Source organism: Lemur catta, chromosome 2, assembly GCF_020740605.2.
Source record: "Lemur catta isolate mLemCat1 chromosome 2, mLemCat1.pri, whole genome shotgun sequence".
NCBI classification, from domain to species: domain Eukaryota; kingdom Metazoa; phylum Chordata; class Mammalia; order Primates; family Lemuridae; genus Lemur; species Lemur catta.
The window spans coordinates 10,862,497-10,887,717 of record NC_059129.1 but is presented as its reverse complement, the minus strand read 5'-3'; the positions used below and the strand labels follow the sequence as shown (position 1 = coordinate 10,887,717).

At 55.3% G+C, this 25,221-nt stretch overlaps 1 protein-coding gene across 2 annotated transcripts in view; it reads left to right on the top strand.

Annotated features, from left to right (window-relative positions):
• The window catches only part of ABCC6 (ATP binding cassette subfamily C member 6), a 45,536-nt gene that overhangs the window by 19,618 nt on the left and 697 nt on the right, over positions 1-25,221 (top strand). The window contains exons 13-30 of one of the 2 annotated variants that reach the window (XM_045542674.1): positions 602-748; positions 1,437-1,524; positions 3,846-3,921; positions 5,450-5,576; positions 5,784-5,960; positions 8,217-8,384; positions 8,838-9,009; positions 10,434-10,509; positions 11,673-11,793; positions 13,451-13,658; positions 15,369-15,679; positions 16,887-17,086; positions 19,058-19,184; positions 20,226-20,327; positions 20,781-20,927; positions 22,652-22,810; positions 22,890-23,056; positions 24,907-25,101. In XM_045542674.1, coding sequence (XP_045398630.1) covers positions 602-748; positions 1,437-1,524; positions 3,846-3,921; positions 5,450-5,576; positions 5,784-5,960; positions 8,217-8,384; positions 8,838-9,009; positions 10,434-10,509; positions 11,673-11,793; positions 13,451-13,658; positions 15,369-15,679; positions 16,887-17,086; positions 19,058-19,184; positions 20,226-20,327; positions 20,781-20,927; positions 22,652-22,810; positions 22,890-23,056; positions 24,907-25,101 — 2,768 coding nt within the window. Of the gene's footprint in view, positions 1-601; positions 749-1,436; positions 1,525-3,845; positions 3,922-5,449; positions 5,577-5,783; positions 5,961-8,216; positions 8,385-8,837; positions 9,010-10,433; positions 10,510-11,672; positions 11,794-13,450; positions 13,659-15,368; positions 15,680-16,886; positions 17,087-19,057; positions 19,185-20,225; positions 20,328-20,780; positions 20,928-22,651; positions 22,811-22,889; positions 23,057-24,906; positions 25,102-25,221 lie in introns of those variants that run through there. The other variant, XM_045542675.1, reaches the window with a different exon arrangement.

Below are 25,221 nucleotides of genomic sequence, written 5' to 3'. Positions count from 1 at the left end.
ATACCAAGGAGTCATATTTTGGGGTGAAATTTCCTGAGCTCCTTCACTCCCCAGATAGGATTTCTGGGTCACCATCACACCAGTGCCTGTCACACTGAGTAATCCTCACACCGAGTGACCATTACATCACCATCGAGTAACACCTAGAACCAAAACGCCACTGACACCCGGAACTGAGCCATCCCCTAGTGACACGGAGAACCACAAATGCCACTAACGCCTGGAGCTGTCAAGTGCTGCCATCTGCAACTTCCAGGTCATCTTCCAAGGGATCCTGGGGTCACAAGTCCCACCTGTGTCTAGAAGGACAAAAATGCCACCAGGGCCAAGAGCTGCACTATCCCCAGTGCCTGGAACCAAGAGTCTGCATGCCCGGAGCCGTGCGGCTGCACGCTCACCCCCTCCACCGAGGTGCTGGTGTATTTGGAAGGAGCCTGTGTGGCTCGTGACCGGGGAGGGGACAGGGCTGAGTGGGGATAAGGGAGGGGAGCCCATGCAGACACTGTGGACGGGCCACGTGGCCCCCAGAGGCCCCACGGGCTGCCGGACCTCCGTGGCCACGCTCTGTCCTCTCTCATGGCCACCCCATGTGTCCCCCCAGGTCGCGCTGGTTGTGTTTGCCGTGCACACTCTGGTGGCCGAGGAGAATGCCATGGACACAGAGAAAGCCTTCGTGACCCTCACGGTCCTCAACATCCTCAACAAGGCCCAGGCCTTCCTGCCTTTCTCCATCCACTCCGTCGTCCAGGTGCGGCGGGCGGGAGGGCAGGGCCATCTTGGGGGTGGGGCTGGGTACGGTGACTGTCCCCAGAGGAGGACAGACAGGCAGACAGGGCCGCGTGCGCGCTGGAAGGGGCGAGCAGGGCGGGGAGTGCAGTGGGCAGACGTCGGGAAGGAGCAGCCTTCGTCCAGGGACAGCGTGGGGACCTCCGCGACCCCCCTGGGAACAGGCAGGCTCAGCCGCGGCAGTTCCGCGTGCGCGAGTCCGTCCGCGTTCCCTTTTCCGTGCAGAGCGGTTCGGTTTGTCCCCTCACGGTCCCCAGTCCTCGCCCGCTGCGCCCCCGCGGCGGGAGGGTGGCCACTCATCCGAGCCCCCTGTGCTCTATCGGGCGCGCAGAGGCCCCCGGGGGGACAAGGCTTGAAATTGTTCCGCGAAATTGCTTGCTGGCGCTGTTGGAAAAGCCACCACCCCCTCCCCGGGTCCCACCTGCAGAATGGCAGGCGGTTCCAACGTAGCCGTGAGAAGCAGGGAGGTGGGAGATCGCCACTGCCATCGTGTCACCAACTCGATGTGCCCCGATGGCCCTGACCTAGGAAGCTTTGTCCTCGCGCCTTGCGAAGGCGCAGGGCCTGGTAGGCGGGAAGTCTCCAGGCAGCGCCCGAAGCCCGAGTCCTTGGCTCTTCTGGCGGGGTGACCTGCGGCTTCGGTTCCCCAGGCCCGAGTGTCGTTCGACCGTCTGGCTGCCTTCCTCCGCCTGGAAGAGGTTGACCCTGGCGCCGCGGACTCCAGCCCGTCTGGGTGCCGTGAGTGCTGAGCGCCGGAGGGGGGCGGGGGGAGGACGGCGGGGCTGGCACAAGTAACATCAGGGTTGCACCCACCTTCGTGGGCGCAGAGACTAGCGAGCTCGAGCTAGCTGGGCTTCCCCGCGCCGCTGCGTGCGTTTTCCACCCTAGGCCTGTGGGTCTAGTGACATTAACTGCTGCAGGGGGAGGGGACCCGTCACCAGGTGAAGCCCTCCTTCCTTTCTCTTAATGAGGAACCTGGCCAACCCGCTTACCTGGAAAACACCTGCGCGGTGGACTCCCCAGGTCCAAATCCCAGCACCAGTGCTGTTTAGCTGGGTGGCCTTGGCAAGTGATTGATCTCCCTGAGCCTCAGTGTTCCCGTCTGCAAAATGGGCATGACAGTCATCACGGCATCGACTTCGTAGGGTTGCTGTGAGGGTCAGATGAGTTCTTTTAAGTGCAGCACTTAGAACAGGGCTCCACACAAAGTCGGTTTTCAGTGCATTTTAGTGGTTATTGTAATTGTTATTAAGGAAAAATCCAGAAGTTAGCAAAGAAGCTTTTAAGTAACCCAAAATTGGTATTCTGGAGACTACTCAGAGCTCTGACGCATTCTCAGCTGTGTATAGCTTTGTTCACCGGAGCTGATGTGATTCGGGGGTTCAGATCCAGGCTCTGGGTTCGAATCCCGGATCATCACTCCCAACTGCGTGGCCCTGGGAAGTGACTCCTCCCATCCAGGCTGGTGCCCCACCTCTGGCAGGACCGTCTGGGGGGCTACACAAGGGACAGGAAGCATATGGCTTTCAGGAGTTGCTTAATCAACAGCCAAGGGTCCCTGACGACCGAGCCATCGTCACCACTGGAGGACTATGTGATCCTCAGCCAGAGACCCCTGGGTGTTGTTTTATCCACAGCTTTGACACATGTGGTCACCTGCTGGGGCCAGAGCCTCACACTCTCCCAGGTCCTGGCTTGTCCCCCAAAGGTATGCGACAGATTAATATACAACAGGAATGTCGAGTGGGCGCTCACCGCGTCACGTGCTGGTACAGTTCAGAGTGCTCTGTATGCAGTAGCTCTAGTGTCCTCGCCACACCCAGACACACGAAGTAGTAACTAATTGTGGCGAAGGATGTGTTAATTCACTTGACGGTGGTAGTAATTTCACAGTGTACACATTTGTCAAATACCATGTTGTGTACCTTGAATATATATAATTTTTATTTGTAGTTATACCTCAATAAAGCTGGTTAGGATAGTGCTCTATGTAGTAATGAACTTGTCTCACCCTCATGACAACTGGATGACGGGGGAGCTTCTACAATCCACCCATTTTACAGATGGGGAAACAGAGGGCAAAGAAAATCCCCACAGCTCAGGACATTAAGAGAGGATCAGCCCCCGAGTAAGGTAGCTAGATTCTCAAATAAAAATACAGAATGCTCAGATAAATTTGAATTTCAGATAAACTGAATACTTTTTCCTATATGTCCTGTGCAATATTGGGGGCATTACTTACACTAAAAAAAAAGTTCATTATTTATTTGAAATCAAGATTTAGCCGGGCATCCTGCATTTTCCAACAAGCCTCTCTAGAGACCACGCAGAGTGTCAGTGGGTGTCAAGCTCCTTCTTGGAACCATCTGGGGAGCTCTTTCAATATACCGGCTGCTCAGACCCATCCCTGAGAGATTCCAACGTAATTGATTTGGGCTGAGCCATGGAGAGCTTTGAAAATCTGTCCAGGGGATTCCAGATATGCATTCGGGATCATGAACCACGAATCTGATTCTTCCTTCATTGCACCGATGAAATCTGAGACCCAGGGACGTGAGGAGACCACACATGCCTGTTTATTCCTGTCGTCCGTGAAATTAACAACACCCTCTTTACTTTCTGAAGGCCTGGGGTGCATGATAAGTTATATCAGAAGTCTACTGACTTTTTCAGTGAAGGACCGGCTTGTACATATTTTAGTCTTGTGGGCCATACAGTCTCTGTCACAACTGCCCGACTAACTCTGCCATTGTAGCACAAATACATAAATGCATGGGTGTGGCCGTGTTCCAATAAAACTGTATTTATAAAAATAGGCAGCAGGCAGGATTTGGTCCCTGGGCCGTGGTTTGCTTCCCACTGGATTATATATATATCAGGGGGACATGGAGAGAATGGGACCACCGCAGGGTCATACACCGCCAACGAGCCGCAGGACAGTCTGTTCAGTGGGAGAGATTTCCGGTCACCCCTGGGGGGGGCAGGACCTGGGTGGGTCTCACAGGTGAAGGGGCCAGCCAGGCGGGGGTCTCCTCTAACCAGCCTCCTGTGCCCTGCAGCCGCCGGGAAGGATTGCATCGCTGTACGCGATGGCACCTTCGTCTGGTCCCGGGAAGGCCCTCCCTGCCTCCACAGGTACAGAGTGACCCTTCTGGTGACGGCTTTCCCAGTCACAGGGGGGAGGTGCGTGGGGCTTCCTGCCTGAGAGATGGTGCAGGTTTCCAGCCCGGGCCTGGAGGGGGAGCTGGGCTGGGGCTCTGCCAGGGACGTCCCCAGGACTGGCCCTGGCGGAGAGAGTCTTGGGGGAGCAAGAGCTCCTGGGGGTTGGGGGACGGGGTATCGGAGCTCCCCCACTGGGGGACAGGGAGGGGACAGGCCTCTGTTCCTGGGCTAGCCTCATCAGCTGTGCCCACTTTTGTGCCTCCTGTGTCAATCCCGAGGCCACTGACACCTCCAGCCCCCAACTTTATGGCTTTGTGGCCAAAAGTCCCAGCCAGCCCCCAAACTCCGCAAGAAGTGAAAGAAAATGTCCTGGGCGGTCTTCATATCAAATGTCATTCACTTACTCATGGTATTTATCGAGCACTCGCTGTGTGCCAGGCCCTGTGCTCAGCACCAGGTTAACGTGAAGAAAACAGACGGGCCCTGCTCTCTTGGGGTGATATTGTGATGGGGGGTGGGGCGCAAATGGGAAACAGGGCAAGGGGACACAGAGTGTGATGGTTTGTCCAGTGGGGGGAGTGGAGGCACTCAAGCCGAGATCGTAATGAAGGTGTGAGCCTTGCGGGCATCGGGACAAGAGCTTTCTAGGCAGTGGGAACAGCATGTGCAAAGGTCCTGAGGCAGGAGTGTGCCTAGACTCAGGTTTCCCAACCTCAGTACTGTTGATATTTTGGGCTGAAATTCTTTGTTGTGGCATCACCCTATGCAGTATAGGATGTTTAGAAAGACCCCTAGTCTCCACCCACTAGGTGCCAGCAACACCCCCTACCAGTTGTGACAACCAAAAATATGTCTAGACCTTGCCAAATGAGCCCCGAGGGACAAAAATCATCCCCAGTTGAGAACCACTGGCATACTGTGTTCAAGAAGCACAGGGAAGGTCCAAGGCACCCAGAGGGAGGCTGGACATTGGCTTTGACCCTGAGTACCATGGGGATGCTGGAGGGTTCAGCTGGGAGGTTCAAGGTCTGACTTGGGTTTTAACAGATCCCTCTTGCCACTGGGTGGAGGATGGGCTGGGGCGAGGCCAGAAGCCAGGAAGGCAGGGAGGAACCTATTGCAAGTGTGAGGCAGGAAGCCGTCCAGGTTAAACCCCCAGGCTACAGTTGACTGCTTGTGCCTGTGTGCACGAGTGGGCAGGCATGCAGGTGTGTTTGCAACATGCACATATATGTGGGTGTGCATGTGCACACGTATGCATGTATGCGTACTTTGCGTGCACACACTGTCTGCATGTGTGGGTGTGTGTGCTTGTGTGAGTGTGCAAATGTGCATGTGTGCATTCACACATCCAGACGTGGGCAGGAGCCCCCGCAAGTCCTCGAGGGACCTCCCAGAGGAGAGGGCAGCAGGACCGCCTGGCTCTGTCTGGGGAGCACCCTTCCTGCACAAACGCGGCTGGGCCCTAACCAGGGACACGTCTCCCCTCCCGGGTTGCCAGGATAAACCTCACCGTGCCCCAGGGCTGCCTGCTGGCTGTCGTTGGCCCCGTGGGGGCAGGGAAATCCTCCCTGCTCTCCGCCCTCCTCGGGGAGCTGTCAAAGGTGGAAGGGTCCGTGAGCATCAAGGTGAGGCCGCCCCCACCTGTCTGCTAGGATGTCCCCAATCCTGAAAGTCCCTCTTCCCCGCTGCCTCCCCGCTCCTCCCAGCCAAGCTCACTTCTGTCTCTCTCTCCACCCCCCGTCCCCCACCAAGAGCCCAGCTCCACTGCTTCTCAGCATCGCTCCTACCTCCGTCCCCGTTGTCCTCCTATGGCCAAAGAGAGTTTGTTTTAGGGTCCGGTGGCTTACGTGCCCCAGGAGGCCTGGGTCCAGAACACGTCCGTGGTGGAGAACGTGTGCTTCGGGCAGGACCTGGAGCCGGCGTGGCTGGAGCGTGTGCTGGAGGCCTGTGCCCTGTGGCCAGACGTGGACAGCTTCCCCGCGGGAGTCCACACCTCAGTCGGGGAGCAGGTGAGCGGCTTGGATCTTCTCGGGACAGGGAGGCATTGCAGCTGGGGGCCATTTGCCTCCCGACCCGTGGGCAGTGTGATGGTGACACGGGGGACCCGTGGGCAGTACGATGGTGACGCAGGGGGAGTCAAGGAAGCTGGGGAGAAGAAGGGTCAGATGCATAGTAGGTGATCAATTAATGAATATTAAGTCATTGAAAACAGAGACCAAGGGGGAGGCAGAGCATCGTGGCAGGGATTGGGGATGAGGAGCTCTCAGACCATTGAGAGTGATGAGACCCGGACTCCTGTCCTGCCCTGCCTTGCTGGGTGACAGTGGTCAAATTGCTTCCCCTCTCTGAGCCTCACCAAAGGGTTTGGGCAAAGATGTCCAACGAGCAGGATATACGCACCTGGAGCTATGGATTGGGTAGGGGTTGGCCAAATCCAGCCCCTTGCTTGTTTTTATAAATAAAGTATTATTGGGCCACAGCCAACCCCTTCATTTCCCTGCCGTTGGTGGCTGCTTTTGCACGCAAAGGTCAGAGGTGAGCTGTGGTGACAGACACTGTACAGCCCGAAAAGCTGAAATCGGGATATCTGGCCTTTCATGGAAAGAGTTTGCAGAACTTTGGATTAGGGAATTGTCAATGGAAAAGTGGGGATCAAAGTCCGGGGAGTGAGTGAGGTTTCCTGGGGGGAAGGGAGAGCGCCCAGGAGAGAGGGTCTCCAGGAGCCCCCTGCGTGGGCTGGGAAGGGGCATCCAGGAGGGGTGACGGGGTGTCGTGGGGGCCAAGGGAGAGTGTTTCAAGAAGGGAGGGGATGCCTGCTCCCTCTGCATCTGCCCAGCCGTGTCGCACCCTGCTCTGAATGTCTGATGTCCCAGAACCACCTCGTCCCGCAACCTGCCCCTCCCAGGTGACGAAAGTGCCTTCCTTCCCAAGGCTTGGATCCAAATCCTTGGTTTGTCCCCGATCCCCTTCCTTCTTATGCCTACGTCTAATCCGTTGACAAATCCTGTTGGGTCCACCTTCGGGGCAGACCTGGAATCTCTGGTCCTGTCTGTTGACAGCTCCGCCCAAGCCACCGCGGCAGCCTCCTGGCCTCGTCTCTGTCCTCACCCCTGTAGTCTAAGCCCAGTGCGTTTCCGTCAGCATCAAAGCCCATGTCCTGACAATCCCTGGCAAGGTCCCCCATGCTCTGGCCCCGTCATCTCTCTGCCCCATCTCCTGTCCTGCTCCTCTTTCCTGCTTCGTTCCAGCAACGTGGGTCTCTGCTGTGTTCCCTGGACCCCCCAAAGCACGCTCCCACCTCAGGGCCTCTGCACCTGCTGTCCCGTCTGCTGGAAAGCCCCCACCACCGCCACCTGGAGTCCCCACGGCTTATCCCTGACTTCTGTCACCTTCCCTGACCCTTACCCAACACAGCAACCCTGCACCCACACCTGCTTGATCACTCTTCACAGCACCTAACACTCCCCAACGTGCTGGATGTTCTCCGTGTTTGCTTACAGCTTGTCTCCCACCCTACCTGCCTTAGAATGCAAGGCCCACCCAGGAGAGCAGCGACTGTTCCATTCCTTGCTGTTTCCCCAGAGCCTGGAACCCTGGTGGATAGATTGTAGCCACGCAGGGATTGTTAGCGGCACGAATGAATCAACTTAAGAATGAATGAAAACAGGAACTAGATAGAAGGAATAGGTTCTAGTATTCAACAGTACGGTAAGGGAAATTATAGTTAATAATTTATTGTAGATTTCAAAATAACTAGAAGTGAAGAATTGTAATGTTCCCAACACAAAGAAAAGGTTAACATTTGCGGTGATGGATATTCTAGTGACCCTGATTTGATCATTATACATTGTGTACGGGTATCAAAATACCACATGCACCCCCTCAAATATGTACAACTGTTAAATGTCAATTAAAATTAAAAAAAAAAAAAGGGAATGTAAAGCTACAACAGGATTAGGCAACAGGAAGTGACTCAGTGGAGAAATGGGAACAGAAGCCGGACTTCAGTGGGGGGAGACGTGAGCAGGAGGGGAGAGTGTAGACAACTCCGCCAGGAAGCGTGGCCGGAAAGGGGAGACGTGAGCCGGGCACAGGGTGGGGAGGTTGGCTTGAGAGCCAGTGTCTGGAGCTGGGAGTGGCCCAGAGGACAGGGACAGCGAGCGGAGCCTCACCCAGATGGGCAGATGCGTCCTGACCCGCCCCGGGCACTCCAGCCTCACCCGGCAGCTGAAGACGCAGGGCCCTGTCCCCCTCTGTGGCTACAGGGCATGACCCTCTCCAGGGGCCAGAAGCAGCGGCTGAGCCTGGCGCGGGCTGTGTACAGGAGGGCTGCTGTGTACCTGCTGGACGACCCCCTGGCAGCCCTGGATGCTCACGTCAGCCAGCACGTCTTCAACCAGGTCATCGGGCCCAGCGGGCTGCTCCAGGGGACAGTAAGTTTGGGAACACATGTCAGAGGGCACAGGGCAAAGGCCTCCGAGTCCAGTCCTAACCCAAGTTAGTGTATGTCCCCACCAACCCCCACGTGAGTCCCATTTTCCTCTTAGCATTGTTCAGCTTTTGCTGTGACGATGCCACGTAACAAGCAGCCCTCAGATCTCAGTGGCTTATGGCAGCGGTCGTTTCTGTCCTGTGTCTGTGGTGACGCTACTCCAGCCCTGCCTCAGACGACTGGCCGGGTTCAGACGAACTCCTGGTCGTCTTGTTTCAAGCTGCAGGCTGAAGAAGTCCCCTCTGTCTGTATTTGGATGTTCTGTTTTCAAGAACGAGGACCACAGCACAAGAAGGGAGCCGTCCCCATGCTAAACTCAGGGACACTGCCCTGCCCCCAGCTCCAGGAGACTGGCCACGTGCACGAGTGTGACTTCCACCCCTTCCCTGCCCAGACACGGATTCTCGTGACCCACACGCTCCACGTCCTGCCCCAGGCCGATTGGATCGTGGTGCTGGAAGATGGGGCTGTCGCAGAGATGGGCTCCTACCAGGAGCTTCTGGCCCGGAAGGGGGCCCTGCTGCACCTTCTGGATGAAGCCAGACAGCCGGGAGACAGAGAAGGAGGTACTGGCTGGGCTTTGCCAATTCCCTGTGCCTGGCTCCTGCCAGCCACGGGGAGAAGCCTCCAGGGGTCCCCCTGGCATGAGTGGAGTGTTCTGGTCACACCCTCCCTGCAGGCCCATGCCTGGGAGCAGACATCTCTCCCAAGAGGCCACCTCTCCCCAAGAAGAGCCGGTGACACCAGGGTCTGTGCTAAGGGCTTCTATAAACATACGTCATTTCATTTGATTCTCAAGATACCCCCATGAGGTGTGTGTGGTTATTGCTGCCATTTTACAGATGAGAAAACTGCGGCAAAAGAGTTAAATCATTTGCCCAAGTTCAACTCCAGAGTCTATGCTCACAGCTGGTGCAGAGACCGAGCAAGAAGGTCTTTGGTGCCTAGAAGACTGCAACATGCTAGCTAGGGCTTCGAATAATCCAGAGAACAAAAAGCCTGCTGGGTGTACGAGTTTCTGGAAGTAACGTTGCCCATCCAGGCTCACCCACGGCAAGCAGAAAGCAACAGCTAATGGCACATCACATATGTCAACTTATTTAATCAGCACAGTGCCCCTGTACGGTTGGCAATGGGATTATCTCCACAGATGAGGAAACTGAGACCCAGAAGTTAAGGAACTGGTCCAAGGTTACATGGCTTAGAAGTGGCAGTGCTGGGATTCGAACCCAGGCAATGGGACTCCAGAGAATGTATTTTTTAATCAGTAGGCTATAAGCTGCTCCTCTATGAAAAAGAAAACAAACGAGGACTCACACCCAGGTCTTGCTCAGTCTTGGGCTCTGCCTCTTCGGAGAACATTTGCTCGCCACTGGCCCACCCTGGTAAAAACCCTAAGTATTGATTCACAATATCACCAGTCTGGAGCTTGAAGACAGAACTTGCCCATTTGTACCAGTCAGCTTTCGCTGTGATGATGCTATGTAACAAACAACATGCAAATCTCAGAAGCTTCCAATAGCAGTTATCTCTTGCTTACCGGTTTTTGGTTTAAACTACTGCAGCATTGCCTGCTGTTGTTGGCTCAGCCTTGGGGACAGTTGGGGGGTGTCCTTCTTGGGTGAGATGGGACCTGAGGGAGGGTGGGAGTAAACCAGAAAAGAGCATTCCAGCCACAAGGAACCACTTGAGCAAGGGTGTTGGGGGAAATGGGGGCAACTTGACTTTGTACAGTGTTCATTGCTGTTTTTTCCCAGCCCGAAATGCATAGCACATGCGCAGTTATATTTGCTGATTGAATCAATGAGTGAATGAATAAATGAATGAATAATGTTCCCAGAAGAGCCCAGGAAGGGTCGAGTGAGGTCGCTGGAAAGGCGGCAGGAGCAGGGGACACACGCTCAGAGAGGAAGTTAAGGCCATGGAGCCAGTGAGCGTCAGGGCCAGTGTCCGGCCCCCAGGGTGTGACAAGACTCCCGTGACTTTGCAGAAACAGAGCCTGGGACCAGTGGTGAGGACCCTGGAGGCTCCTCTGCAGGCAGGAGGCGGCAGCCCAGACCGGAGAGGTGAGTCCACCGTGCTCGGGGGGTGCAGGGGCAGAGGCTGAAGCAGCCCCGGCTGGGCCACCTGTGCTCAGGCAGGTCGGGGTGGCCAGAGCCACGACAGAGGAAGCACTTGCTAGGCCCCCCGTGGTGCTCAGCGGAGAGATAATTCACCAGAAACAGCTGCCAATCAATTCAGGAATGAGTCATTTTCCCTCCAGTGTGATGCCACCAAGTGGGCCGAGGCTGGTTTATCTCCTTGCTGGAGAAGGGTAGGGCTGGTTCCAAAGACAGGCCCTCCCCGTAGTTGTCACTGGCCACACAGGTCCTGTCTGTGCTTTGTCAGGCAGGTTACGGGCTCTCCACGGGGCTGGCTGTCGCAGGGGGACTGGCCAGCTGGAGTCCACCCTCCTTACAGAGAGAGGCCTTGGGAGACAGGACAGCGGGCCCCTGGGCGCCAGGTGGTCTGAGCTTAAGTGCCCTCTGTCGGGGTGGGGTGTAGGGGGCGCTTTGAGGGGCCTTAGTCTTTGGGGATCACTGGGGCTGGGCACAGCCCCTCCCTCCCCACCCCAGCCAGCCACCGGAGGGCGCTGCTGAGTAGCATGCCGGGCAACCCTGCTGTCTTCACAGCCCCCAAGATGCGGAAGTGAGATGACATGGGTAGGTAGGTAGATGTGTGTACGTAGGTATGTGGTATCCATTAATATCTAATAGATATTATCCCCATTTTTACAGCAGAGGAAACTGAGGCACAGAAGTTAGTTAGCTCACTCATCCGCAGAGGCAAGGAACATTGGTAAAGTCTTTAGCATTTGGATTGTGCATAACAGCCATTCTGCCAGGCTAGGCTGACACATCTGAGGGTAAACAGTAGGGGCACAACGATGCAGCGAAGCTTAGACCAAAGTGCAAATTCTGAGAACGGAGTTCCAAAGTTGGCCAAGTAAGTGCAGTGGCTGAAATGGCATCCGGAGCACAGGCTTTCTCAGCTCTGGGGCAACGATGGCAATTGTCCTGCGGCACACAAGGGGAAGGGCGGCGAGAGACTGGCGCTCCATCTGTTAGTGGAATGAATGAATGAACGAATGGGTAGAGAGTGTACCCCTGGGCAGTGGCCCTGCGGCTGGGCATACACGGGCCCCGCTGGGGAGAAACGCTGATTTGTCCTCATTTCCTCTAAGTGACAGGTCCACCAGGTCAGTCGCGGAGAAGGACAGCACCCCTGCGGAAGCCCGGGCAGGGGTTCCTCTAGACGACCCTGACATGGCAGGACAACCACCGGCAGAGGACAGCGTGCAGTACGGCAGGGTAACCGCCAGCTGTCCCCGGCCCTCCCCACCCTCTGCCGCTGCCCCCAGGAGCCCAAGGCCTCCCCCAAGATAGAGCACCCGTGGGGGCAGTGATACCTTTACTGAGCACCTACTATGTTCCTGGTAAGATTCTAAACTTTCATATTTCTTAATCCTCACAACCACCCTAAAAAATAGATGGTGATAGCTGCATTTCAGAAATGAAGAAACTGAAGTGTTAAAGAGTTAGGAGACTAAGCTGGGTGTGGTGTCTCACACCTATAATCCCAGCATTTGGGGAGGCTGAGGTGGGAGGATCACTTGAGTCCAGGAGTTCGAGACCAGCCTGAGCAACATAGTGAGACCCCCTCATCTCTACAAAACAATGAAAAAAAAATTAGCTGGGCATGGTGGTGTGTGCCTCTAGTCCCGGGAGGATTGCTTGATCCCACACGTTCGAGGCTGCAGTGCGCTGTGATATGCCCCTGCACAGAAGCCTGGGCAACACAGCAAGACCCTGTCTATTTAAAAAAAAAAAAGAAAAAATTAAGAGACTTGTCCATGGTGTCATCGTTAGCACATGACCAGCCTGGGACTCAAATCTAGATCGGTCCAAATTGGAAGCTTGTCCTGTTTCTCCTCTTCTATGTGGCATTGTCCATCCACCCATCCATCCCTTCATGCACCCTGATATGCCCTTCCATCTGCCCACTCGTTTATCCAACCCGCGTAACCATACACCCAACCATCCACTCACCTATAAGTCTGTCTGTCTACCTGTTCATCCATTGGTCCATCCATCCACCCCCGCCCCTCCTTCCTACCCACTTATTTATCCACCCCCCACTCACCCACTCATCCACACAGCACCCGCTGTGCCAGGCCAAGTCTGGTGGAGGTTGCATGCGAGGGTAGACAGACAGCAAACAATTAGGCTAATACTGTAACATCCAATAACAGTAAAGACTATAAAGAAAATGCAAAGAAGATGGGTGAAATGGAGACCAACCGACGATCCCGGTCTGCTTAGCTAGGACGCTCTAAACAGTGACATTTGAGCCGCCAGGACGAATGCGAAGGACCCGGCCATGCAAAGTGCAGGAGAAAGAGGGTTCCAGGTAGAGGGAAGAGCAGGCGCTAAGCCGGAGAGGGGAAGCGGGTCCCAGGCCGGCAGTGGGGGTGAGACAAGGAATTTGGAATTTCTTCTAAGAGCAAGACAAAGCCACAGACATGCCAGCGACAGCAAGATACGATTAGACTGATGTTTCCAAAAGTTTGCTCTGGCTGCAGTTGGGTGGAGAAGTTCAGACTTGCAGGAGCAGGACCTTAAGCAAGTGGCTGAACCTCTCTGTGCCTCAGTTTCCTTATCTGTGGATTGGAACTTACTGTGAGCATAGAGACACATGCCTGACCCGCAGTAGATGCTCAAGAAAACACTCCCAAACCGGAAAGCCCCACAGCCTGTCACTGGCCAACCGGGGGTCCTGTAGCAGAAGGGGGTCCTGCAGCCAGGCGGGGCCTGCAGGGGAGATGGTGGTCCTGGGACAGGTGTTGAGAGGAGGCCTGTGAGATCTGCCCCACAGCGTGTTTTCTGGGAGCCTCGCCTGGCCTGGCCCCAACTCACCCCTCCCTCTGGGGCCTCTCTCTGCCACCCTCTCCCCCGACGTGTGCTACAGGTGAAGGCCGCCATGCACCTGACCTACCTGCGGGCCATGGGCACCCCCATCTGCCTCTACATACTCTTCCTCTTCCTCTGCCAGCAAGTGGCCTCCTTCTGCCGGGGCTACTGGCTGAGCCTGTGGGCGGACGACCCCACCGTGGACGGGCGGCAGACGCAGGCAGCCCTGCGTGGCGGGGTCTTCGGGCTCCTCGGCTGTCTCCAAGGTTTGCCTCACCTGCCCTCCTCATCCTCCTCTCCCCCCCAGCTCCCTTGCTCACTCTGTTCTCCCTGAACATCTGTGCAAGACATCCTGGACGAAAGCACACACCCGAGTCCTTAAGACGGGACTGGGGGACAGCGCCTATGTTTCCCTTTCTGGAAGCTCCAGAATCTCTCCCAGCACCTCCCCCCAGCAGAGGGTGGCTCCAAGGTCTACCTGCTGGTGACTTCGGTGCTCTCCAAACCTCCAGAAAGAGCCAGACCCTCCCCAACAAGTGCACCGCCGCCACTACCCCGTCTTCCCTTTTTAAAAACATGGAAATGTTGATTGAGATAATTCACATGCAGTTCTAAGAAAAAATGCAGCCAGCCTCCCTTGTACACTCTGCCCCGTGTCGTCCTCTGTAAAGGGGGCATCAGGCCTGAACTTGAGGACCTTTCTAATCCCAAGTACCTGTAGACCTGTTTGCCAGAGACCAGCAGTGGAGAACTCAAGCCAAAAGGTTGTGTAGTCAAGAGGAATTAGACAGTGAGTTGTCGGAGTCATCTGAGCCCTGGGACTAACTCGCATCTCCATTTGGGTGGCACAGTCCCCTTTGATCATCCTTCCACACCCACCCCTCATTTGGCAGCCAAGGGCAAGCCTTACTGTCCCCTAAAGACACAGAGAGACTGGAGCCCAGACTGAGCAATCAGTTATGACTCTTTTTAATACAAAGAACAGAAAATTCAGCTCCAATTCGAAATGGTTTTATGTAATAAGAGCATGTATTGGCTCAAGGGACTGGTATGCATAGCTCCCTGGCTTCAGGTATGGCTGGATCCAGGGGTCCAAACAAGGCTGTGAGAAATTGACAGCTTCCTGTCCAGGTAGGCTCCTCGCCACAGCTTCCTGTCCAGGTGGCAAGGTGATATTCCACAGCTCCCTCAAAAAAGCAAGTACCTCGTTCCCAAAAGTTCTAGCGAATCTCAGGTCTCACTCTCATTGGCCTGACTTGGGTCACGTGCTCATCCCAGAACCAATCACAGTGGTCTGGGTTGACCAGGGTTGAAATTTGCCCCACTCCAGAGCCAAGGGGTGCAGGGAGCCCCATCCCAAGCACACAGTCTGGCCCCTGGGGGGAAGGATGTAGAGTATGTTCATTTCCTAGGGCCACTGCATAACAAGCTGCCACAGGCCTGGCAGCCTAGCATGACAGAAATTTATTGTCCCAGAGTTCTGAAGCCAGAAATCAAAGTGTCAGCAAAGTTGGTTCCTCATGGAAGCACCGAAGAAACCACCCCTTATCTGTCTCCTAGCTTCTGGCCGTTGCCGACAATCTCTGGCATTCCTTGGGGTGCAGATGTATCAGTTTAACCTCTGCCTCCACCCTCACGTCTTCTGCTCTGTCTCTCTCAGCGTCTCTTCTTAGAAGTACCAGTCATTGGATTTTGGATCCATCCTAAATCCAGGGTGATTGCATCTCGAGATTTCTAACTAATTACATCTGCAAAGACCCTATTTCCAAATAAGGTCACATTCTGGGATTCTAGGTGGACGTGCATTTTGGGGGGACCCTGTTCAATCCACTACAGGGTGGGTCCACGGAGAGAGAACCAGGTGGTCAAGCCATAAGGTGCCACCATGGCATAGTAGGGGACACCTGCCCGAGGCCCCGCAGGGAGGCGCCCGCAGGGCCGCATGCCTCGAGCTCTGACCTCCTCCCCCTCCGCAGCCGTCGGGCTGTTTGCCGCCATGGCCACGGTGCTCCTCGGTGGGGTCCAGGCATCCAGGCTGCTCTTCCGGAGGCTGCTGTGGGACGTGATGCGCTCTCCCGTCAGCTTCTTTGAGCGCACGCCCGTCGGGAACCTGCTGAACCGCTTCTCCAAGGAGACAGACATGGTGGATGTGGACATCCCAGACAAACTCCGGTCCCTGCTGACTTACGCCTTCGGACTCCTGGAGGTCGTCCTGGTGGTAGCGGTGGCCACCCCACTGGCCATCGTGGCCATCGTGCCGCTGTTGCTCCTCTATGCTGTCTTCCAGGTATGGGGACGTCAGGGAGGCTCCCGGGATCAGCTGAGGTCACCTCAGCCAGCGCCCTGTCTCTGGACAGGGCTCGGTGCATGCAGCTCTGTCGGGCTGGGCATCTGGGGCTGCCCCAGAATAACCCCCAGGGGCGGAGACACCACAGTGTGTTTCTAATGTCTACACTAGACGTCAAAGTTCTTAACATCTAATGTTGTATCCTGCTGCAGCTGCTGCTCCAATTATCTGGAAACTTAACGGCTTGCATTCCTGGGGACAGTGGGTCCAGCTGTCACCAGGACACCCTTACTCTCTCCACATTTTCACTCTGCACTTCTCAAAGTGTGGTCCCAGGACTAGCAGCAATGTCACCTGGTTAGAAACGTAGATTCTTAGGACCAGCCCTACTGACTCGGACACTGTGGGAGTGGAACCTAGAAACGTGGGTTTTCACTAACCGAGTAATTCTGATACACACTAACGTTTGAGAACCACTGGCTTAGCTCCGCTTGGCCTAACTTTGGATCCGCTCTCTTTCCCAGGGCTAGATCTGATGGCCACCCACAGCCGTGTACTCACGTCACCCCGTGTTAGCAACACAAAACTTTTCTCCAGCTCAGTATTCATGTATCAATCCCAGGGAAGGTCCTGGTTGGCCCCTTGTGGGTCCTGTGCCCATCCCTGAACTTATACACACTATTTGCAACCTGAAACCAAATAACAATGCATCTTTGTGCATTGCCTGGCACCTGGCCTGTAACCCCCTGGGTTTAATGAGTGACTCTGACTTGGCCAACTGCCACTGTTGCCCTTTATAGTTTTGTTCCCACAGTGACCAACCCTAAATGAAGATGTTGGCCTCAGTCTTGGGAAATGAGACATTTAAACTAAACTTGTGATTTCTCGACCCTGGCTCTACATTAGGCTCACCTGGAAGGCTTTTTAAAACACCAAAGCCAAGGTGACATCCCCAGAAATCCTGATTCAGTAGTTCTGGGGTGGGGCATTGGAGGTTTTGGAAGGTGATTTTCGAAAGAACCATGGCACTCTGATTCTGCAAGGAAATGCAAGCCCAGAGAGGGCAAGTGACTGGCCCAAAGTCACACAACAAGCTGGTAACAGAGCCTAGTCTGGAACCCTCTACATGGGGCTCCCTGTTCTTCTGGAAACCACCTCTCTGTGTCTGTAGCTTCTCCGCTCCCCTGTCCTCCCCCTCTTGCCTCAGAGCCTGTATGTGGCCAGCTCGTGCCAGCTGAAACGCCTGGAGTCAGCCAGCTACTCGTCCGTGTGCTCCCACGTGGCCGAGACGTTCCAGGGCAGCGCGGTGGTCAGGGCGTTCCGAGCCCAGGGACGCTTCGTGGATCAGAGCGACACCCGTGTGGATGAGAGCCAGAGGGTCAGTTTCCCACGACTGGTGGCCGACAGGTAGGACGAGGCCGGGGGCAGACAGGACCTTACAATCCCTCTGCATCCCCAGGGGGTGAGAGCTGAGGACATACTGTGTGGCTACATAGGTCGAGTGGCCTGCCCAGTCACACAGCCAGTCAGGGACATAGCTGAGACTCGATCCCCCAGGCAGTCTCTTGGCTTTCACTGTGGGCAGGTGGAACCTAGCCTGAGACGTCCCCAGCGGCAAGCGAGCAGGAGGTACGGGAAGAAGCCTCCATTGCCTTGGTGACAAAGCAGCTATATAAGCATCCTTAGCCTGACAAGCTTGGAGCACAGATAGACACAGGTTCAAATCCGAGCTCTGCCACGTACTTGCTGGCCAGTCTCCAGCAAGTTACATCACCTCTCTGAGCCTCATTTGTCAGACTGGTCACCCTTCTGGAGTGGCTATGAGGATTAAATACGTAGGCTCATAGGTGAGACTTGTAATATGCCTACCACGTGCCTGGCATTGTGCTGAGTGATCTAACTGGATTAATTTATTTAATCCTGTTAACCCCACAAGGCAGAGACTGTCTTATAGATGATAAATCTTAGGCGCAGAAAGGTTTGGGAACTTGCCAAATGTCACACAGCTAACGCATGGTGGAGCCAGGATTGGGTCCGGGCAGTCTGGTGCCAGAGTGTAGAGAGGATCAAGCACACAGTAGGTGCTCAATAAATGTGAGTTCCTTTCTGCCCAGGTTCCAGCCATCTGGGGCTCTCAGGCCTGTAACTGTGGGCAGCGTCGCAAATTGTACGTGCCTCCTGGGAGACCTGCCCTGCCCCTTCCTGGGGCCCTGGCCTAGGGAAGAGGGACCTTATGAACATTTAAAAAGAACCTACTGTGTGCAAAGCTTAATGATTTCTATGGTGTATGTCATTTATTCTCATCTGGAATCAGCCAGATATTACTTCATCGTACAGATGGGTTCAAAGAAGAGACGAGACTCTCCAAGGTCAGCCAGCTAGGGAGTGTTGGAAACGAGGTGGGACTTTGTCCATTTATTCATCCCTTAGTTGGCTCACTGAGAAACACCACCTGTCGGAGAGGGTGTGCGCTTTCTGGTGTCAGCCGGGTAGACGTGGCTTCCCATCCTGGTGTATGTTACACGTGGGGAATTAAGCAAGTACCCAACCCGCTGAGCATCGGCTTCCCCATCTGTCAAATGGGAACAACAGTAGCCCCTCCCCTTGTGTTAGGAGGATTAGCTGTTATATGTAGGAGAGCTCAGAGCTCCCTGAGGACAGTGATTTTTATCTGTTTGATTCACAGCCGTGTCCCCGGAATCTCAAACATGCCTGGGACATAGTAGGTACTCAGTATGTATCTGCTGAATGAATGAAAGGATGAATGAATGAATGGTAGAGAAGGAAGTCAATAAGAGGCGTACATATTTATTCATCCATTCACTATATATTTATTGAGCACCTACTATGTGCTGAGCCCCATACTAGGTACTGGGGCTCAAGCTGTGAATGAAACAGACAAGGTTGCTGTTCTTGTGGAGTTTGTGATCTACGGTAGAGACCAATAATCGGTGGCTGATTAAACGGGTTAGTTACAGAGAAATAACCATTGTGAAGGACAGGGCAGTGTGGTCAGGGAGGGCTCTCCCAGGAGGGGACGTGTGAGCCGACTTGTGCATTGAGACGTGGCCACGTGAAGGCCAAGGTCAGGGTTCAGGCCGGAAGAACGGCAGGGGGACCAGGGCTTGGCGTGTCCCAGGGACAGAAAGCAGCAGCACAGCAAAGCTCTGCTAAGCGCCGACAGTGCGCCAGGTCCTGAGCCGGGCTCGGGCAACACAGGACCGTGTCACCTTCCCCTCCCAGCTCGGGTGGGGCCTGGGGTGTAGAGGCCATTGCCGGGCATGGAGCAGGCACAACAGTGAGTCCTTGTGCCCAGAGGAGCAGGTCCCTGCGGATGATGGCGCCCACTAACCCTGCTGCTTCCTGCCCCCCGTGCAGGTGGCTCGCTGCCAACATGGAACTCCTGGGGAACAGCCTGGTGTTCGTGGCCGCCGTGTGCGCCGTGCTGAGCAAGGCCCACCTCAGCGCCGGCCTCGTGGGCTTCTCTGTCTCCGCCGCCCTCCAGGTACCCGACACCCCCAACCTGCCTCGGGGGTGCAGGTGGAACCAGAGACAGACACGCCCCTGACGGCGGGACCTTCAAAGTCCCCGAGTCCAAACTGCCACTCAGGGAGAGAAATACAGCTCTACCGGAGCTGGGCTTAGCCGAGGTGGCCTTGTTGGACTTGGGGCCGAAGTCTTCCCTCTTGGAGTCTCATGCCCATCTGAAAAATGGGTCAGTCATTCCGTCCCTTCTGATGTCACAAAGACTAGTTGAGATCAAGTATATACTGTGAAGTGCATTTCAGTGCATTGTTAACAGTATGTAATGGCAGGGCATGGCGTCTATGAAAACCTGGATAAAAACATGTAAGTAGCATTTGTTATGAAGGAGACAATGTTCTTAGGGCTTCATAAATATTAACTCATTTAACCCCGCCCATGACCCCACCAGGGAGGCTATTACCCTCCTTTTACGGTGGAGGCAACTGAGCTTAAGCAGGAAGGAGGGAGAGGACGGAGCTGGGGGCGGGTATGGCATGTTTTCACTGCACTCCTGGGGAGGCCTAGGAGGTGACTAGGAGCTGTGGCCTAGAGGAAGTAAGGAAACGGCAGGAGGAAAGGCTCTGGGGACAGGGGGACAGCAAGAAGGCAGAAGTGGCGGGAGAGCAGGGTAGGGCTGGACCCCTCGCTTCTCACAGGCCCCGGGGAGGAGCTCGGAGCAGTTCCAAGTGTGATGGGAACTCAGGTGAGGCCCAGGCCCCCCAGGGAAGCTGTCAAAATGCAGTCAGCGGACCTGGGTCCTGCTGGGTGTCCTTGGGAGGGCCACACACCCTCTCTGGTCCTGTCTCCCCACCTGTAGCAAGATGGTTCAGACACGCTGGTGTCTGGCTCTACTGAAGGAATGTCAGGGTCTTGTGGGTGGCAGCCCAATCCCATCCCCCAGGCCCTGGTCCTCAGACCGCCCCATTCCTGCATCCTTGCTCCCCTGGGTCTGCCAGCTGGGCCGATGAGAGCCCTTGGGCGCCCTTGCTGAACCCAGCCCCGGGGGGTCTTCTTGCACCAGGTGACCCAGACGCTGCAGTGGGCTGTCCGCAGCTGGACAGACCTGGAGGGCAGCATCGTGTCCGTGGAGCGGATGAAGGACTACGCGCGGACGCCCAAGGAGGTGATGGGGGAGACGGGGCGGCAGGGCTTGTGCCCCGGGAGGTGACGTACAAGCCAGGGCAGTGGGTCCAGGCTGGCATGTGTTGTGGACCGTGGGGTCTGCCCCCTCGTCTCCCCACACTCAGCCCACCCTATTGCCGTGGGCCAGAGTCACAGCCAGGTGGCAGCAGTGGTTAGGAGCATGCTGTCTGGCGCCAGGTCAAATCCTGGGTGCTTTGCTTCCTAGCTCTCAGATAAAAGGTTAAATGTAGCTAACACCACCATTTTTTACTATACCAGATATTTGTTCTCAGCACTGCTATCTTCCTGTCTTGTTTAATTCTGTAACAACCCTATAAAATAGCAATAAATATGCCCGTTTTGCAGAAGAGGAAACTGAGGCTCAGAGAGGTGGGCCATCTTGCGAGAACTCTTGGAGGAAGGTATCTCTGACCAGTGTCCCCTCCTGCTCCAGGCCCCCTGGAGGCTGCCCACCTGCGCAGCTCGGCCCCCCTGGCCTCGCGGCGGGCAGATCGAGTTCCGGGACTTTGGGCTGAGATACCGACCCGAGCTCCCGCTGGCCATACGGGACGTGTCCTTCAAGATCCAGGCGGGAGAGAAGGTGAGGAGTTCTCCCGCAATGTCCTCTTCACGGACGACAGACCCTAGGGCCCCAGGGCACCAGCCACCTCCGATCCACCCCATCCTCAGATCCTCATCCTCCCCAAGCCTGCTTCCATGTGGTGAGGTGTGTCCCCAGATGAGGAGTCCATTCCCCAACTTCCTTCTTCCTGTAAAATTTACTGAACACCTAGCACGTGCTGGGGAACATGCTAAATGTTCCGCATACATGATCTAGTTTGCATGGGGAGGGTTCCTGGCTTTGCCGTGGGTGGCCTTGGGCAAGTCACTTCATGTCTCAGTCCCAGTTTGCCCATCTGTAAAATGGAAATAATAATGTTGGCCTCATGGAGCTGTTGTGAAGTTGGAGTTGATACATACAAACTGCCTGGCTCATAGCAAGTGCTACAGAATATTTACTAATGCTTTTATTATTTACATTGTACCTCTCACCGCCAATCCTATGAGGAAGGTGCGAAATTATCCCATTTTACAGATGCCCAGTCAGACCACTGCACTGAAGCCCTCTCTACCCTCCCCCCCTGCAGACACTTCCTGCCTGTCACCCTCACTGTCCCCCCTCCAGGCTCCCAACAGATCCTGCCTGAGCACCTCCGATCTGTTCTCCTGTGGTCTTTATCAGCATGAGTGACACAGCCTGTCATTCCCTTGCTCAAAGCCTACTAGCTCCCAACTTCTCGCAGGGGAAAGTCTGAATTTCTGAGCTTGCCATTCAAGGCCCTGCCCAGCTCCCTACCTCACTCTCGCTCTGCCAGCACGCGTGGAGCAGCTGCCTCTGGGCACAGGGTGCCGTAAGCTCAACCAGTTTCTGCTCTTGCTAACACGCCGGGTGGTGTTCACCTGGAGTCTTCCCCCTCCCTGAACTCCTGCGCATCCTTCAAGACTCCACTCAAGTATCCCCTCTTCCATGCAGCCTTCTCAGATTACCCCCATCAAGTCCCACCCAGGCAGCAGGAACCGCACCTCTCTTGCTTCCCTCATTGCTACAGGTCCAGAGTGTGATCAGAGGGTGCTTGTTTCTCACACTGTATTAAAATTCGGTTTACTCAGTTGCACTGTTTTCTAGAGCAGACCACATGGAAGCAAGGACCCCTTGATTTCTGTATTCCTGGTGCCTAAACGTGTGCATGGCATGTGGTGCGGTGACCTGCATGTTTCATTCACTTATGAATTAAACAATGTTGAACCCCCAGCACGTGTCAGACCCAGGATGCAACAGCTGCAAGAGAGAAAGGGATGGGGGACGGGTAAAAGGACGTGCAGAGGGATGAGGGGTAGACAGGATGGAGGATGAATGGATTATGAAAGAGAAATGAAGGAAAAGATGGGGGGATGGGAGGGGAGGAAGGAAGGAAGGAAGGAAGGAAGGAAGGACAGGGAGATGGAAGGAGGAGGGATGAAGGGGGGTAGAAGGATTGGGAAGGAGGGAGGAATAGAAGGAAGGGTGGAGGAATAGAAAGAAAGATGGGAGCTATGACAGGACAATGGGAAGATAGAGAAGAATGCACAAATAGAAGGTACGATGGACGGACGGAAAGGTAGACAGATGGAAGGAAGGGTGGGCGTTCACAGGATGATGGATGGACAGATCTTGCTACAGGGGAAACGTCCCCAAATAGATGCCCATGAACCCTCTGGGCTGTGGCCTGCCTTCCTCTGGCCGGGCCTGGTCGGAGCCAGCCCTGCCCCCCTTCCTCCTGGCAGGTGGGCATCGTTGGCAGGACGGGGGCTGGGAAGTCCTCCCTGGCCGGGGGGCTGCTGCGGCTCCAGGAGGCAGCTGAGGGCGGGGTCTGGATCGACGGGGTCCCCATCGCCAACGTGGGGCTGCACACGCTGCGGTCCAGGATCACCATCATCCCCCAGGTGAGGCTGGGGGAGGGGGTGGGCGGAGGCGGGAGGCGTGCTGGGGGTCTGCTCTGACCTGCCGCTCACTGGCTGCCAGGACCCCATCCTGTTCCCCGGCTCTCTGCGGCTGAACCTCGACCTGCTCCAGGAGCACACGGACGAAGCCATCTGGGCGGCCCTGGAGACCGTGCAGCTCCAAGCGCTGGTGGCCAGCCTGCCCGGCCAGCTGCAGTACGAGTGCGGGGAGCAGGGCGAGGACCTCAGGTACAGTCCCCCCCAACGGGCAGCACCGGCAGGGGGTGGGGGCGGATGGCCAGGCTCTGCCCCAGGGCACTGCCGCCCCCGTTCTGCTAATAGTCACATGTCACTTATCTGCAGTTCCAAACTCCAGCACAATCTATGAACTACCAACTTTTTTTTTTCCAAATTAGCTTCCTAAATTTATTTGGTGGCAAAACCCAACCTCGACTGACATGACGCTACTTACAGTCTTTAGTTATCCCGCTCAGTATTTCAGTATTTAGTTTGCTACAAAAATACCATGTTTCACACTGGGGCTGTAAGTAACATACAGTGTATACCTTTTTTAAATGTGCAAAAATACACACAAAATTAACCATCTCTATGTTATAGAAATTGACAAACAAAAATGGTTGAGATGGCTAATTTTTTAAAATTTTAAGTGTACAGTTTAGTAGTGTTAGGTACATTCACATTGTGGTACTACAGAATAAACTATGTCCCCATCAATAACTCCCCATTTCCCGCTGACAGCCACCCTGCTCTTTTCTGTCTCTGAGTCTGACCACTCTGGATACCTCACATAAGTAGAATCATACAGTATTTGTCTTTTTGTGACCCCTCCATTTCACTCGGCTTGATGTCCTCGAGCCTGACCCACGGAGCACGAGTCAATTTCCTTCCTTTTTAAGACTGAGTAATCCATTACCTGAATAGATCCTATCACGCCTGTCGGTCCCTCCATCTGTCCGTGGCTGTCTGGGTTGTGTCCACCTAGTGCTGCTTCCCTCACAGGTGTACAGGTGCTGCCTTTTTATAAACCGAGATGCTCTAGACTCATGAACCCCTCTGCCCCCGAGCGCCTGGGGAAGGTGACGGCTTCCGGCACTAGCGCCAATGTCACTGGCGGGGTGAGAGCGTGCACACCAGGCTCCCCACTTAATCTCCTGTGCCTCAGTTTCCTCATCTGTGAAATGAGAATATAAGCACCTACCAACCTGTGCAAGGATTAAGTGACTTAGGAAACACTAACTATTTAATGCTCAGAGCCACACTCTCGAATTCCAATTTCAGAGTTGGAATCTGTGCCCGAGACTTCCCGGGGGACACCCAGCTTGTCAGGGGTGAGGCTGGGGCAGGGCCCGGCCACCCTGACACCTCCACAGCCATCGTAGGTTCTGATTGTCACAAGAGACGTGCTTGGTTGAAGGGGTTGCCACGCCGGGAGGCAGAGCATGGCAGGAAACGGCCCAGCCACGCAGGGGGCCAGTTCCCATCACTGGCCGCATGACCTTGAATCTCAACGTCCCCCCCGTAATTAGGGGATAGTGCTTCATGCCAAGGGCTTGCCTGTGACAAGCACACGCTTATATGACTTAGCTCCACACTTGCCAGGAAGTGCCCATTAAGAGCACAGATTCTGGACTCAGAGAACATGGGTTCAAATGCTGGATCCACCATTAACTTTGTGACCCTGGACCAGCCACCTAACCGCTCTGTACCTGTTTCCCCCTCTCAAAGGAAGAGTAATATCTACCTTTGCAGTCCCTTTGAGGACTGCGCCAATCTATACACAAGCACTTAGCATGGGTCTGGCACATGGTGAGGCCCATAGAATAGAAATAGCCATGAATAGAAAGTAGCCCTGTCACAGGCGGGGAAACTGAGGCACAAAGGGTTTGAACGATTTGCCTAACGTCAGCCTGCTCACAGACGGCAGGATGGGGACTCCTACCCACCCTGCAGACCCCACTGTGGGGTACACACACGGCACCCCACTTCTGCACTGTCACAAACCCACGTGTGAGCACACCCTGTAGGTCGTGAAGTTCAGGCAAACGAACATCCGGCCTGATTGTCCCTCCTGTTCCCAGCGTGGGTCAGAAGCAGCTCCTGTGTCTGGCACGGGCCCTTCTCCGGAAAACCCAGATCCTCATCCTGGACGAGGCTACGGCTGCCGTGGACCCCGGCACGGAGCAGCAGATGCAGGCGTCCCTCGGGCGCTGGTTTGCCCGGTGCACCGTGCTGCTCGTCGCCCACCGCCTGCGCTCGGTGATGGACTGCACCCGGTAAGGCCCCCAGCCACATGCCACAGAGCTGGGGGAAGGGCCCTGAAGGGGACACGTGCCCAGCACAGGTTCCGACCTGGCTGTTGGGGTCAGGAAGCCGCACAGCAAGCGGGACTTCTA